General features: G+C 40.8%; 1 protein-coding gene and 1 long non-coding RNA gene across 5 annotated transcripts; one reads left to right on the top strand and one right to left on the bottom strand.

Moving 5' to 3' along the window:
* Positions 1-15: 15 nt before the first annotated feature.
* On the bottom strand, positions 16-14,972 carry polq (polymerase (DNA directed), theta). 4 transcript variants are annotated; one of them, XM_067497113.1, is made up of 35 exons: positions 14,708-14,972; positions 14,489-14,561; positions 13,962-14,410; positions 13,641-13,885; positions 13,259-13,435; positions 13,045-13,175; positions 12,777-12,933; positions 12,374-12,485; positions 12,088-12,289; positions 11,822-11,963; positions 11,516-11,662; positions 11,187-11,399; positions 10,887-11,029; positions 10,540-10,729; positions 10,137-10,285; positions 9,794-9,987; positions 9,184-9,308; positions 8,553-8,796; positions 6,753-8,304; positions 5,032-6,658; positions 4,777-4,917; positions 4,496-4,698; positions 3,962-4,169; positions 3,670-3,863; positions 3,450-3,578; positions 3,146-3,320; positions 2,832-2,952; positions 2,509-2,603; positions 2,329-2,411; positions 2,138-2,239; positions 1,940-2,051; positions 1,602-1,726; positions 1,378-1,513; positions 1,179-1,285; positions 16-152 (listed from the first exon to the last, which is right to left on the bottom strand). In XM_067497113.1, the coding sequence occupies exons 1-35, from the start codon at positions 14,776-14,778 to the stop codon at positions 39-41; spliced, it is 8,388 nt and encodes a 2,795-aa protein (XP_067353214.1). In that variant the 5' UTR covers positions 14,779-14,972; the 3' UTR covers positions 16-38. The 4 variants fall into 4 exon arrangements, 3 of the variants coding, with proteins under 3 accessions (XP_067353214.1, XP_067353216.1, XP_067353215.1); XM_067497115.1 differs by having other exon boundaries at positions 1,384-1,513; XM_067497114.1 differs by having other exon boundaries at positions 13,641-13,882.
* On the top strand, positions 9,818-13,060 carry LOC137123435 (uncharacterized). The gene is made up of 4 exons (XR_010913849.1): positions 9,818-9,958; positions 10,630-10,731; positions 11,223-11,430; positions 12,849-13,060. It is a non-coding gene; the product is annotated as an uncharacterized lncRNA (long non-coding RNA).
* Positions 14,973-15,578: the final 606 nt, after the last annotated feature.

Here is a 15,578-nt window from a genome sequence, read left to right as displayed (position 1 = left end):
AGTTAAAATTAGATATAGCAGAGCTTTGAGCAGGAACATTATAAATCTAGGTCCTGCAGATTCCCCCAGCTTGGTCCGACCTTTACTTTGGCCTTAAGCTTTACATACAGATTCACTGCTGACTCCATCTCCCTCTTGACTATCTGTGCAACCTGACAAAAAAGGGTTTGGGAGACAGACCAAAATTTATGTATACATATGTTCCAGCTTGGTATAACTAAATATCTTCTTTTATGGTTCTCCATGTATTTTTCATTTTAAATAAGGATTAATAATACATATTTGTCAGCCCTGAAATAACAAATATTTTTCATAATGGAACATCAACATCAATCGTCACTGGGGGAGCTGTGGGGTAAACCCTGGACTGCCAATGATTTAAACTCACATATACACTGAAAGGCAGAACATTACGAAGATTCTGATGGCAAATTATTATGAGACCCCTCTCATTAAAACAGCATCACTTTGTCATAAGTAGACACAAATATCTGAGACGATGCAGCCTAGAGCGAATATATAACATGAAGCTGAGCTGTATGACATTCCCTGCTAAATATACACGATGACCAAACATAATGTTAGGTCTTAATGTAGGGCGGGGTATTGAATTTCAATACTTTTATGTCCTTTTATGGACATGCTTCCATACTAACAAGTATCCAAAACTCCCTTGTTATTTAACACCAAATGTTAATACCCAATAAATAAATCTCATTAGCATCAGTGAGCTAATAAGCATGTAGCATGCAACATTGATTTGCAACTGTCTTATGCATGCATTGTTTATATTTGTACCTTTTTACTGTAATATTTTTTATAGAGTGGATGTGGTTAAGGAGCAACATCAGTCAGCTGGTAACCTGGAGGTTCCCAATTCAAAACTGGCTTTCATACATTTGTATTCACTCATGTTAGCAGACAACTTTAACTTGTAATAAATAGGTTTCTTTTTTATTAACTAGATTTTTAGCTTAAATGTGTAATTTTCTCTGTTAAAATATTTTTTTATACACACTATAAAAATACAAAATTTTAGAAATTAACAACAAACGTATCTTGTTAAAACAAAAAAGTATTTTGTAAAAACAAAAAAATGTAACTCATTCTAACAAGAAAGGGTTTTCATTATTAATAGAAAACAATTTATTTTGGAAGCACTACACTGACTTACATACCTGTATGAGGTCTTGTTCTGTTGTTTCATAAATGAGCTCATCATGCAGCTGCAGAACAAAGTAGGCTCCTCTGAGATGAGATGTTCTGGCCCGGCACTGATTGGAGACTGTATTTTGAACAACATTTAAATCATCAGACACAAGTAATTTACAGTGTTAGCCACGGTTTCACTGCTGAATGAAGCAATTTGTGTGTGACCTGAACTTGTGTGCTGGTGAGACAGTGGAGCTGCAGGATATGTTTTTTGCAGTCGCTTCTGGATGTTCACTGTAGCAAGTTTAACAATGTCTGCTGCTGAACCCTGCACAGTTGTGTTCACAGCTTGACGCTCAGCCTGGATAAGGGAGAAAGAGATAGAGAAGCTATGCAATAAATCATACATTCATTTCATATTGGCTATGAGTTCTGATTCTGATACCCACATGAGCTTTGATGTGCACATTGGTGTTAGTGATTCCAGGTAGGTATCTCCTACGGCCCATCAAAGTCTGAACATAACCATTCTTTATACAGTTCTTCACTGTCTCTTTAAGAAAAGCACTGATTCCTGAAAGATATGAGCACAAAACATGGAAGTTTACTAACTCACCTGACATCATGTTTCATTATCTTATGGTTGTAATTTGATTGGTCCATAGGAGTTTCTTTTTTTAAAAACTTCTAGAGTCCTACATTAAATTCCCTTTGTGAATAATGATGTTTAGTTCTTGTTTTGTTGATTCAATACTGTGATGATTTAAAGGCTGTATTTTGTGTGTACCTTTGTATCTGGCCTTGAAACTTTCTATGTAGCTGGCAGCATCGTTCTCCTCCACTCCCATTTGCTCCCCCAGAGACTTTGCTCCCATCCCATAGATAATGCCATAGCAAATCTGCAAAGCCAGGTACACACTGGTGAGATTACCAGTATGGTATGCGTGCATGTCCACGTTATTGCCGCTTTTCTGGCTAGCTTTACCTGTTTTGCCTGCTGTCTGAGACCATCGTTCACAGTCTCTGGGTCAACATTTTTCCATTCAGCAGCAATGCAGCGAAACACATCTGCTCCTTCATTCAGCACCTGTGTGTTAATCAGGTGCTGAATGAATGAATTTTTTTTAACCTGTTCTTTTCCATTATAATTGTCTTTGAGCGTGTAGCTGTTGTTACCTGAATAAGTCGTTGATCCTTTGATAAGTGAGCTAGTACTCTCAGCTCCAGCTGGGAATAATCCGCTGCTAATATCATCCCACCTTCGGTACAGTACAAAAAGACAAGGCTGATACAACAGCTTCAGATAAAGTTACAGACAGAAAAGGCAATCTTGCAGAACTGATTTAACTTAGTAACCTGAAAAGGGTATAAAGGCATGTCTCATGCTGACAGAGAATGCTGGGCCTTGTTCTGAAGCTGCAACTGAAGGCATCACAGAATGTTTCTTCTTTCTGTAATTGTATGACAAACCACATTATTCAATAGGTCATAGTGACTGTTAAGTAGTCTTAACATGGTCATTGGACAAAACCAGTGAAATTTTGATTCCAACAGTACTTTTACATGAATTTAAAACAAGGTTAATTTTACTGAACACAGACTAAAAGCCTCTCAATTACACTGAGTGTCCCAAAACCATTGACTACTTTTTAAACAACAGGTCCATAGATCCTACCTACCCTGCTCGGGTCATTTTACCACCATTTTGTGAAGGTGGGCTCTCACCCACTACTGTTGGCATGTAAATGTCGAAGTCTTTGGGGACGTTCTGTATGTTGGGTTCAGTGAAGCTCACTCTACCTAACAACAGAATGAGCCAAATCACTGTATGCCTTATATTTACTTTAAATAAAATTCTACTGTAACATGAATTCACCAGCGACCTCAACATATGACAACATTAAACATACAACAGAATGTATGGTAAAGAGAGGTGCATGTGATGTTTTTGTGAATCTACGTACAAGAATGTTATAATTATTTTGTGTTTTACCTGTGGCTGTGTGTGTCTGGGAGATAGGGTATATTCTGTCCATAGCCAGTGTAGGGTGGTATTGCTTCTCCCTCTGCAGGGGGAACACCACTTTAGTTAAGGCATTAGTGATGCGCCTCCACTCCAGAATCACACCTGGCAATGGGTGCATGGGGCAAAGCTTCTCCAGAATATCCTGCCAACATCATTAGAATTCAGTTTAAACACAGTGAAAATGTCATCTCCCAAATGTTACATTAGTATGAAGCCATGTAATTACTTGAAGGCTATAGTTATAATTCCGTGTAATGCAAAGAAGTTTCACCTTGGTGGTGCTGAACTGCTTTCCAAGCCTTACTCTGCCACCACCTCTCCTGGTGTAGCCCAGAGTCTTCTTACTTTTTGATCCCCCCACATCCCCATTTGCTGGCAGATGGAGCTCTAAGAACAAGACCTACAGCATTCCATGTGAATTTGCAATTCAATGACAAATGTAGAATTTGATTCAAAAAGAAGGCTGAAGTAGAGAAGAAGAGGCACTGAACCTGTGCTATGTCATCAATGCTGGTAAGGGAGAAGCTGTGTCCAGCCAGGTTGTAAGCCTGAGATTCCAGAGCTGTGAGTTTGGCCTTCATTACATGTTTTTGTCTCTCACACTCCTTAACACTGAAGCCTACTCCATTTAATTCCAAAAGAGCCAAACATATCTGGGAAGGCATCTCAATGTTCCTGAATAAATCTGATACATGCATAGAAAACATCAGGACAATCCTACAACCACTGATTTTTACAACACTTCTTCCTGCTCTTGGATGACTTTTTTTTTTTTTTTTTTACCTAGCATGCCATCTTTCTCCAGCAGGCCAGTGAGATGGTTCATGACAGCAAGCACGTGCACACTCTCAGTTGCTGCCCTAACACGAGGACAGTGTGCATGGGCATTCCCCAGTCCATCTAGCAGAGGTAATTCTTCAGGACAGTAGACAGTCACCATGTTTGGCAAAGTTCTCTCCTCACTGCTAGGATCCAACAGCCAGCAGGCCACCTATAATAAACAAATAATTTTCTGCAAATTAAAGGTTCTTAGAAGGACAATAGATGATTTTCTCATATTGTGTGAGCATGTCTTTTGGAGGGTGGGACTTTTTTAGTGATGTGTACTTTTTCATATAATGCCATGCTACTTGTTCCTGCATGTACCTTAATTTAACCTATGATGAAAAGTGAAACGGTCTTGCTTTACTTGGTCATTTACCTTTTAGAGTCATGTCTTAAACAAAAATAAACAGCTCAGGTGTATTAGGGAAGTTCCTGCATGCCTAAATGTTAATCAATACTGTGCACGCAGGATTTTTCCTTCCATTTCCTCACCTTGGGGTCTTCGCAGTTGCACTCCAAGCTGATGCCACAGCTCAGAACTAACCTCTTGTATCCCCGGATGATGTCATACGTGATAACCACACTGCCTTTATGTCCTGTCAGTGGCCGGTTCATACAACTCTTCACCTGCTGCAGCCTCTCACTTACTGGCAAATCATCATCAAGGGGAGGAGGGGCCAGGCTGGAGCTCAGACCTGAGGGGTGGCCGACAGTTTGAAGTAAGGACACTATTTATTTGAGCTTGTGCATGTATTCTATGCATGTGTCGATACCTTTACTCTGCTCTTTCTGCAGAGATATGTAGTATGCATCTCTTGCTCCCCAGCAGACTGACAGCCCAATTACTATCAGTCCATCACTGTCTATTATTGGAAAACCATCGGCCTTGTTGAGTCTCTGATTGGCTGCTGACACTGCACAAATAACAAGCATGGAAGAGAAAACCTTATTTAACACAGGCCATATGAGGAAAAGCAGTTGTTTGTGTTGTAGCTGGCAAGAAAATGTACTAATGCATCTGTTATTACCTCTCCTTTGTTTCCCTCTTATTTCATTCTCAGACTGCTGTCTCTGCTCCCTCTTTTCACAGGCCAAAGCCAGAGAGTACCTGTCCTTTGTTTTCCACTCTTTGATAAAAGTGTCAAAGAGAAGCCTGTCACTTGCCACATCTATGATGGAGAAAGTCTCAGAGTTACTAGCATAGAGCGATTCATCCTGGGACAGCTGAAGAGAGAAGTGTTCATCAACAAGTGAATCTGTATCAGAGGGAGGCTTTGGCTGTGGGGTGGATGGGAAAGTACAGTCCAAGGGAGGCCTGAGATTCTGGTCAGCGTGTAGCAGGGGTTTGGAGGTTGAACACTGAACAGATGTCAGCTCAGGTTCAGGTAGAGGCCTTGGTGCATGTCCTAAGTGGTGTTTGTGCTGGTCTGTTATTATGTGACCCTCATTACCTGCAGGTTTTAGCTGATTATTATTTGAAAAAGCTTCCGGTAGATGATGACTGTCTCCTCTGTGAGATTTGGGGTATTTTAGGAGAGCTGGTTTCTGTGGAGAGAGTGTTGAGGGAGTCGACTGGGTAAGTGGCTGGGCGGTGAGAGGCGTCTGGACGGATGAAGTGGTCAGTTTTAAACGTGGTGTGACAGGTGGCCTTTCCTGGGTTGGAGGAATATAGTCACATGCCGAGCCTGGTCTCCCTGCGACATTCTCAGTGTCATGTGTTAAGGGATGTACCAGCTGAGAATCACTCTCAGCAGCGGATTGCCCATTTAGCTTTCCAATGTTGCTGCCTACTTGTAATGAGGACTGAGGTAGATCTGGATCTTTCACAATGTTTGCAGCATTTATGAGTGTTTGAGTGCCTCTGTGGCCAGCTGTAGTGTTTTCCATGGGTTGGTCAGACATACTTGGCCAGCGGTCAAAAATCTCTTGTAAACAAGGACTGCAATGTAAAAACCTTTCAGATATATTATCAGAAAATAAAACATTCATTTTCTCTTTCTTACTTTCTTTCTCTTCCAGCTTTCCATTTTCACCCGCCCTTTTTGTCCTTGCCTGTCTTCCACCTGGATTTCTATCGTTTGGACCAGTGGTTATATGTTTACCGTTGTCCTCATTAGCCTCATTTGGAGTTACAATCCAAGCAGACTGTGACTGTATCTGACTGGGTTCAAATTGTAAAAGTGACAGATGTTGCTCAGGAGGAACATGGTTTGTGTTGTGATGTTGATGATGGCAGTCTTCTTGTTCCTTTTGTGTTCTCTCTGTTTGTCTCAGCAAGCTCTGCCTCTCTAGAAAATGTTCGCCCACTAGCAGCGAATCACCCCACTCGGATAAGTTGAAGGATGACTCACCCCATTGAACTGCCTCTTGCTTTTCCGCCTCCTGGTTGACAATGAGCCCACTACGTCTTTGCTCCTGGGTCGATGGAAGAGGCCATTCGATTTGGATGCCCCCTTTATCTGAATGTTCTGGGATCTGGTTTGGGCTCAGACCAGCAAGCAGAGAGCTGTCATACAGGCTGTCAAAGAGGAAGCTACTACTTCTGTTAAGACTCTCAGAAGTGACCTGATTGACTTCAGGGGCTTCCTCATCATTACTACTATCCTCATTTCTATCTTTTTCCTTGTTATCATTACCACTGGCACCAGGGGAAATCTGTAAAAAACAACAGCATATGCTTTATAAAAAAGGAAAAATATTTGCTTACACAGTGTATCATATTATTAATTGATGAATTCCGGCCAGTCACCTGATGGGTAGTGTTAAGGATGAGCTCCATTTGGCTATCAGTGAGAGAAATGTTAAATTTGGGACATACATCGCCTGGTGCTTCAAGCCCATTTCTTCCCTCATCTGTGTCTAAGGCTGTTTCTATCTTTTTCTTTTGCCGCTGTTCTGTTTCTGCCAAATGATTCACAGCTGTATCATTGCCCTTTTTGTCTTGATATGCCGGCTGAAGAATGATTCTTTCTGTCTGAGTGTCCAATTCAAAGCTGTCACCAAAACTCTCCTCTCCTTTTTTAACGTTTTCTTTGAGTTCTTCATCTCTGTCTTCTCCTACATACAGCTCAGGGGATGACAATTTGTCTCCCTCTGCTCCCTCTATCCTTCGTCTCTTCGCTTCAGGAGAGATTAAGGGAACTGGAGCAGGAGAAACAGACATAGGAGAATCATTTGTGGGCTGGATTCGTGGCACAGAGTCAGTAGCTTGAACATTGGTAAGCACCTGGGCTGCAGGTGCAGAGTTATGGGCTGAGGCCAGGTATAATGCCTGTGCAGTGTCTACATTATGTTGTAAACTTCTGTCAGTTTGTATTGAGTGCAAGACTTTGCATAGGACTCTCGAGTGCTTCAGGCTACCTGCCTGCAAAAGTGAAGCAGCAAGCCCTGTAGTATCATCTCCTTTTGATGTTCTTGTGGAAAGACTTTGTTGTTCTTCACGTGATATCGGGGCTCTGAAGCGAGGGGGAGGCATCGGAGAATCTAGGGGCTGAGGATGTGGCAGCAGCTGAGGGAGAGTGGAGACAATGTCACACAATTCTTGTGTCAGGCTCCTTTCAGGAATGCACTGTTTTGCTTGTTGACCCCCTGCTTTGACTGAGATTGTATCTTCACTTTCCTGGCATTCTTGCTCCTCAGATTTGTTGCTCTCCTTACTTTCATTCGCTGACCGTTTGTGCCTTTGTATTTCTCTTATTTCATTTGGATTTTCTGTGCCATTTGCCATAGATAATGCTCCATTTGACTCTTCTTTCTTTTTTGCTTTGCCTCTTTCCACAGGGGCTTGATTACCTGTTAGTTCAATTTCTGACTCTGTCCTGTCTCTCTTTCTTTGCTCTTCTAATTTTTCGGTTACTTGTACCTCTTCAGACTGATCTATCTTGGCTTCTCCTTTTTGTTTTTTGATTTTCCCTTCTACTGCTCTTTTCTCTGGTTTATAATCTTTAATCTCATCTCTTTTCCTGTCAGTTGCTCTGCTGTCACTTTTCTTCAGCCTGTGTGTCTCTCCCTCTTTTAGGTGATCTGCTTTGGCATCCTTTGAGCTGATATATAAGCCACATGACTTGCTGCTTTGGCGGTCATCAGGGTATTTCACAGTAGGTGCTCCAGGTGGAAGTGTCGTTGGGTCCCACTGAACTCCGAGCTGAGCCAGATCATCCTGAAGTAGAAGTCTTGCTTCAGACACTATCTCAATGGCTGCTTCCTGTTCTGTCAGGGCCCGGCCACCAGTTACCCAAATACAGCGAAGGCTCCGTCTCTCAGCTGCCTCCATCTCACTTTCATCCACTGCACGTTTTGAACTGTAACAGTAACACAGGCTTAAAATTTCAGGTTGTTTTCTTGAGACATTATAACTTGGTGTACTATTGGTACATTTGTGCACACTAAATGCAAACTTTAAGTTTTAAGTGAGGTTTACAGGACTTGTTTAAAATAATATTGCATGCTTATAGTAGTGGTGTAAACAATGTACAATATCCCCTTACAATGCCTGTGTGTTGTCAAGGGACTAATAATAACTAAAATACAGGAGCATACATAGACCTACCTTTTAAATGGAACTGCATTCCTCAAGGCTTTCTCCACATCAGCTACGGTAGCCCTCGCTAGCTCAGCCACAGTACAAAGCCCTTGTGCATAAAGTGCTCTGGCTCGTGTTGCATTCAATAGCGAAACCCTGACCAGGTCGATCAATTCCCTCTGGACTCCAAAGCTCAGTCTGGTCTGATACTGGGAGAGCAGCAGCTCCATGTTGTGCCAGCCCAGACGTTTGCAGAATACCATTACCATACCTGACAAAAGGCAGAAAGTGCAAGTGTTTCTGTTAGCTGTATATCTGTACAAAAGTATTTTTCATAATCAAAGCCATCAAACATGTTATTTAGAATGACACCTGCACAAACTTGTTTTTGAGCCATATTTAGGCACATACCTATTCAGTCTAAATTACACTAAAACTCTCACACAGTAACTTAATACAAGAAGCATGTGTACTGGAATCAATGGTGGATACACAGCGCTGAGGAAACCACTTAGGTGCTGAAACATAAGCTAATGGAATTAAGTTTCTGCTGTATTCTATCTTTCTTTCTAAAGTGCTATTGCTTCTTGCATTAAGTTACTAGTTCTATCATGTCATCATTCATGTCTTGTGCTGTAGACACTTATGCTTCATGCACCTGCATATGTAGAGGCAGATTGCTGGAGAGACTGTAACTGCCCACGACTGCAGCTGTATTTGGATGCAACGGTTCCCAAAGGCACCTCATTCACTAGATCCTGTAGTACGAGGGTGGTAAAAAATCTGTGAAATAACAACAAAAACAGGTATGTCAGATAAAATTCATATGTGATCAAAACATTTCACAAATGTTTTGAACCTGCAGTAAATTACTGATTGGTTTAAGGCTCTCTCTTCTGTGTCACTTTTTATCAAAAGGAAACAATTTTGAGGATTAGTGTGCACACAGAATGAGACCGACAGCATGATGACCTGAAAAAATGTAATCATGAACAATGACTACCCATAAACAAGAAATATACAGTAAATATTTATGACCCTTTATTACATGCAAAAAACAAGACTATATTCTTCTTAAGGGTACATTTATAAACGACCTACTGTACTATACTGTATAGTATTCCTGTACACAGAAATAGGTGACTATACTTCGTATATTTGTTTTATTTGATTTTATAAAATCAGGGTTCGGCAAAAAAACAATTTTTGACAATTCTATGATATACAGCAAGTATAGTATGTGTAATTAACATAAATCTGATCTTTACCGTTTGTGAACTGCCATCTGTCTATGCTGCTTTTCTGTCTTGGCAACAAGTTTGCCGCTGACAGAGCGTGCAAGGAAGCCTTCCTGGACACCCACCAGCTCTGCTACTCTCTTCATCGATGACGAGAGTTGTTCCCACAGACAGAAGAACTGATACCAATCTATGGTAGTCCACTCTGCATACAATGGTGTGATCTAAAGAGCATTTGACATTGGGATTTTGCTATAGTTAACAATTACTGACGATTAGTAATGTATTGGTGAGGGTTTGGGAATTATAGGGAAAGAATAATGTCGACAGAAACTCGTTAAACAAGTTACAATGAAAACATTTTGATGTTTACCAGATATAGAATGTGCAAGTCATTTTCCAGTACAAAGCCTTTCATGGCCCGCTGAAGATCTGCAAATATTCCCAGAGCCTCAGGAGGGGAGAGGGAAGAGGATAGGGTGGCAGCACCGAGTTGAGTGGGACAGTACCGTTCCTCTTGATCTGCAGAGAAATCAGGGAATATATAGTTGTTTCTGAAAATGGCAACGGTGCAAAAAGGTCATTGTTGGCCCTTCTCATAAACTAGTATATGATCTTAAAGAGAAAAAGAATGACTGCAGACATTTTTATTGTAGTTGTTACACGAGGGATGATTAGTGGAGGTCTACTCTCACCATATAGTTATTACTGTAGCATCACTATAAAATAAATAATGGATACATAATAAGACAGCACTGGGTCAATTGTGGCAGTACCTTGCCCGTCTTTCTGAATAGTAATAAATTCATTCTCCATGAGCCATTCAACAGAGGCCATAATAGCTCCTTTGTTGTTTTCTTCATTAGAATCGTTTTTCCCATCACATTTCATGCTGGCGGCCAGTAGAGACCATGAAGCATATAACCTCACATCCTGGGGAGTGCTGGCTACACCTCCAACAATGATCTGTAAGTTAAGAAAATAGTTTATGTGGCAGAAATTAGATTTATCACTCAAATATGTCATTGACTTTCGCAATATAAAGCATGTTATTCTTCTAGAACGAGGAATTCATCATGATCTATTTACAGCCTCGCCAAGTTACCTGAAATATTATTCATACCTCTAGAATGGCTCGCAGCATGCTAGTGGTGACACCTTCCCCTTCCTTTCTCACCAGGCAGCTTCTGATTGGCTGAAGATTTCCCATTATGAGACTAATGCCTTTCTGACGCTCAGTCTCTTTACACACCAGCAAACTTTCACCTGAAGGATGAACAAAATAATTTGAAACTATAATTAGCTGTAATCGACCGATTTACTCATAAGAGGTTTTTTCCTTCTCCTGGAAACTTGATAATAATGAAGTAATGATACATTTTTCCATGCCATTTAATTTGTTCTTTGTTTTGTCTTTCTATACCTGTGGTGTCTATTCCTTTTCTTCCTGCTCGCCCAGCCATCTGCTTGTATGTTAGTGGGTCCAACAAGTGTCCATTGAATAAAGGTGTCCGAATAATGACACGACGGGCCGGGAGATTAACCCCTGAGGAAAGGGTGGAGGTTGCAGCAAGAACTCTGACCATGCCCTGGCGAAAAGCTCCTTCCAACACATCGCGCTCATCAAAAGTCAGACCTACAGGAAATTTAAAAATACAAAGCATGAGGTACCTTTATTGTGTTTATATACAGAACAACTATAACCTAAATAGTTTGTTTATTGTAGCTAAGGTACTGTATAAATGTGTTCACCTGCATGGTGAAAGGCCACTCCCCATGGCACAGTTCGCTGGAGGATGGGGTCTAGGCCAGCAGGAGTTCGTTTCAGCTGAGCTATAACATCCACTAGTCCCTCTTGATCTAGACACACTGACTGGGCATCACTGTCGCCCTGACAATCTGTAAGAGGCATACACACAAAACCTTAATAATTAATTGGAATTTAACTTCTACTGTGAGTGTGTAAGGTCCTACTGTGTAACACAAACTTGTTCTTAAATACAATACATTCTGATGGTAAAATAATTAGATTTAGATAAAAAAATGAATTTGACACACCATTGTGTCTGAGGTTGTAGAATTCTCTGGCAATGCTGTCTGCCAGTTTCTCACACCAATTCTTTGAGGGGCAGAAAAGCAGCACAGAATGGCCTTCTCTCACTGTCTCATAACACAGACTCACTATGTGCTCGTCATCACCCTTAAAGCACAAAAAATAATAAATTTAAAAAATTACAGGAGATGAGTACATTTATGGTTTAAAGAAACAATGCATAAATTATGATAACACATTCTGGATAATCTCCAGACTGAGTCTCCCTTGCCTTAATGTGGAGTGCAGGAGTAAACTGCCGGACCACAGAGAGGCTCTTGTCGTAGAAGTTACAACCCACTTTAAGATGCTCCTGCAAGGGTACAGGTCTGTAGTCTGTCTGGTAAAGCTCTGCACCTAACCAGCTTGCCAGGAGGGAGAGATTAGGCAAGGTGGCACTCATACCTATGATCTGTACACCGTCAGACAAAGACCTGTAGAAACAAATGTAAAGACAAACATATTAACATACTATAAACAACAGGATTTTTGAATGTTGTATATCAAGATGTACAGACCCTGTGATGTTGTGCTTCTGTGCAATGTAGCGGATTTTGGTTAAGAGCAGTTCTAGCAGATATCCTCTTCCAGAATCTCCAACCATATGTAACTCATCCACCACCACCATACCTATTTGCACAAAATTAATTTTAATTTCAAACTCACACTATCATATATCCTTAATTTCACCGGAAATGATGATGTTGCTTTTTAAACTAATCAACTAGTTCTTTAGTCAATAAAAGTTTCCAAAATATTTAGGGGGGAAGTCTTCAAATAACTTTTATTTAACCAATAGTGCCCCATACAGAGATACTATATTAACAGTGAAATAACACAGAGAAACATCTGACAATTTAATAAATGACTGAAGCAACTATTATAATGAATTACATTATTCATCATATATGTATTTATTACCTAGAAGTTTCATACTGTCTTCTTCAATGAGTCTGTTAATCAGAGAGTTTGCTTTTTCAATTGTGCAAACAGCCACATCCAGTGTTGTGAACCCTCCGGCAGCTGAAGTGCTGCCCATGTATCCCTCCACACGAATTCCTGCCTCTTCAAATACACTCTACATGTACAGAGAAACAAGTCTGTTACATTTAGATGAACAAACGCACAGAGATGGATGAGACTCTGTCGATAACAACATCCAATAATCTTCCATCTAGCTCTTCCTCACCTGAAGGTAGTGCATCTTCTCTTTGGCTACAGAGACAAATGGCAAGATGAAGAGAGCTTTTCTTTTGGTCTCCAACACACGCTTCAACATCAGCAACTCTGACACAAGAGTTTTCCCTGCACTGGTAGGGGCTGACAATGAAGGAATAAATATTTTTAAAAACAAGCTAACAATGATCCCTTGTATCACTTTCGTACGACAGTCATTTTCTTACCGGAGTACACCAGGTTACCGCCCTGCAGCACATGTCCAACAGTGAGGCACTGAGCCTGCCACTCAAACATCTGGGTCACTCCATGTTTCTGGTAGCACTCTAGGACAGGTTTTGGCAAACCCCAGCTAGATAACAGCAGCTTTTCAGTTTGCTCCACAGGAGCACACAAGGCAATTCCTAAAATAGGGCACAGATAACTCTCTTTACATATGGCTTTGCATCTCTTTGCACTCTACACTGGAGACACAATTTAATATGAGATGTACAGCATTTCAATTAAATCAGATAAACTGTGCATACATGAAGGGGTGAGAAAAAGGACAAATGTTTACAGCACTGTGCTGATCTAGGAGAACATTTTGCTGTGCTTACAATACATCACCTGGTTGAGGTAAAGTGTCGGTGAGAGTGCTGAGCTCTAACCCACAAGGGACTGTGAGAACAGATGTGGACTGATACTGTAATGACCACTGGAGTTTGGCCTTCTTCGTGGCAGCTGCTCGGCGTGTGGGGCTGAACAAGATGTAGTCTCTGGATACATCAAGAGCCCCCTCAGCATACTTACTTGAACCATTTTCTTCTTTGCTAAGAAGGGAGCTCTTTCCTCTGGATATACATATCTGTCTGCTGAGACAGAGAACCATTTTGTAACAGTATGGAAGCAAAAGACAAACTGAATGATAATTTGTAAGTTCAGACTCACTTGTTGCAGATGCCTGCTTGCCAGTTGTTTTTTCTTTCTTGACACGACAGCCCATTGATTTCTGGGCCCTTATTAGCATATTCTGCTTCCTCCAAGTCCTCACTAAAAAGTAGCTTCTGAGCCAGGTCTTTACAGTCAACTGTCCGCCCAGTTTTCTTACAGTCACCAATGAGGCCACAGATGCTTTCCTGGGTCACGGGGGCTCTGTAGAGTCCTTGTCCTTTAGTTTGAAGGAGTGCTCTCTCATTCTCCCTTAAACTGTGTGCAACTAGTGCAAGAGACAATGATGGAGCAGCTGAAAATGCTAGCTCTTCCTCTGCATCTCTATCTACTGTTGTTGGGCAATCAGTGTGAGCTGCAGGCGTTGCAGGGTCAACAGCATTCAGCACCGCCAACATCTTATCAAGAGCCAATGTGGATTCTCCCAGTGGGCACACTGCTCCCCCACCCTAAAACAACAAATATCGTTTCATTTATGATATTTGGAGATAATATACATAGTTAAAAATAAAAAAACTCACACTCACCAAATATCTATTTTCTGAACAAGTTGTCTGCACCACCCCATCTGATTTTTGGCTTTCATCGGAAGTTTGGAAGCTATATTCGGAAAATAAATGTTTGTCGCAGGTAAACTGATCTTTATAAACAGAAAATGGAAGAAGACTCGAACATGTCTCTAGGCAACAACCGGAATATGCTAATTGTTATGAATTAGCCAAAGTGGATCTGTTACTTATACTTACTTTCTTCTTTTCTTGATCTGGTGCTGCCCCATGTAGCTTTTCTTTTTCGTCGGAGGACCCAAAGTGCTCATAGTGAAGAGGTTGTAGCGTTATTAGCTTTAAAAAACGTCTGATTAAGTGGATGTTTTTAACATGGCATCAATTCTACTGTTAACACCACGTAACCACGTTTAACGATGTGGACTAAGCCAAAACAAACGTCACTGTACAACTGATTGTTTGTGTTGATAACTATAAACATTTTCTTTCTGTCGACCAAAGCTAAAATCAAAAAGTCCGCCGGAGCGCCGCCCGGTGTTTCACCAAAACAGTTCGACGGAACAAACGCCCAGACATAAAAGTTCCCAAAAACTACGTACTACCACCACCACTGCTGCTACTACTTAAACATCTACGACAGCTATCTGCAAATAGTAAGCTGGTTCTTCAAATAGTGCATATTGTCTCTGGATTAAATAAATGTGTGAAAGCAATGTTTTTGATTAACCTTTTATTAATTTATTAGTTTTTGTCTATTTGTAAATCGATTTAATGTGTATAGAACTGTTTTCAGATATTTTGTATGTGGTAAAATGTAGGCTCAAAAGAGTTTATTAGAATAATATAAATATACTGTAATACAGATTTGCACTGACAATTTACTGATTTTTTTTATCCAGACCATGTTTTTGGTTCAACATAGTGCATTAAACAGTGTGTTTGAACTGCCTGACAAATCCATGGATTCAATCTACCTGCAGGATGCTGCCTTTCTGTGTGGAGTTTACATGTTCTATCTATTCTACGGTTTCTTCCCACAGTTCAAAGACGTGCATGTTAATTGGTGACACTAAATTGTTAATGTGATTTAGTGTGGTTGTGTAATGGTTGT

Source organism: Channa argus, chromosome 3 (genome assembly GCF_033026475.1).
Source record: "Channa argus isolate prfri chromosome 3, Channa argus male v1.0, whole genome shotgun sequence".
Lineage (NCBI taxonomy): Eukaryota > Metazoa > Chordata > Actinopteri > Anabantiformes > Channidae > Channa > Channa argus.
Note: the sequence above shows the minus strand (reverse complement) of the source record. Positions and strands in the feature narration are given on the sequence as shown.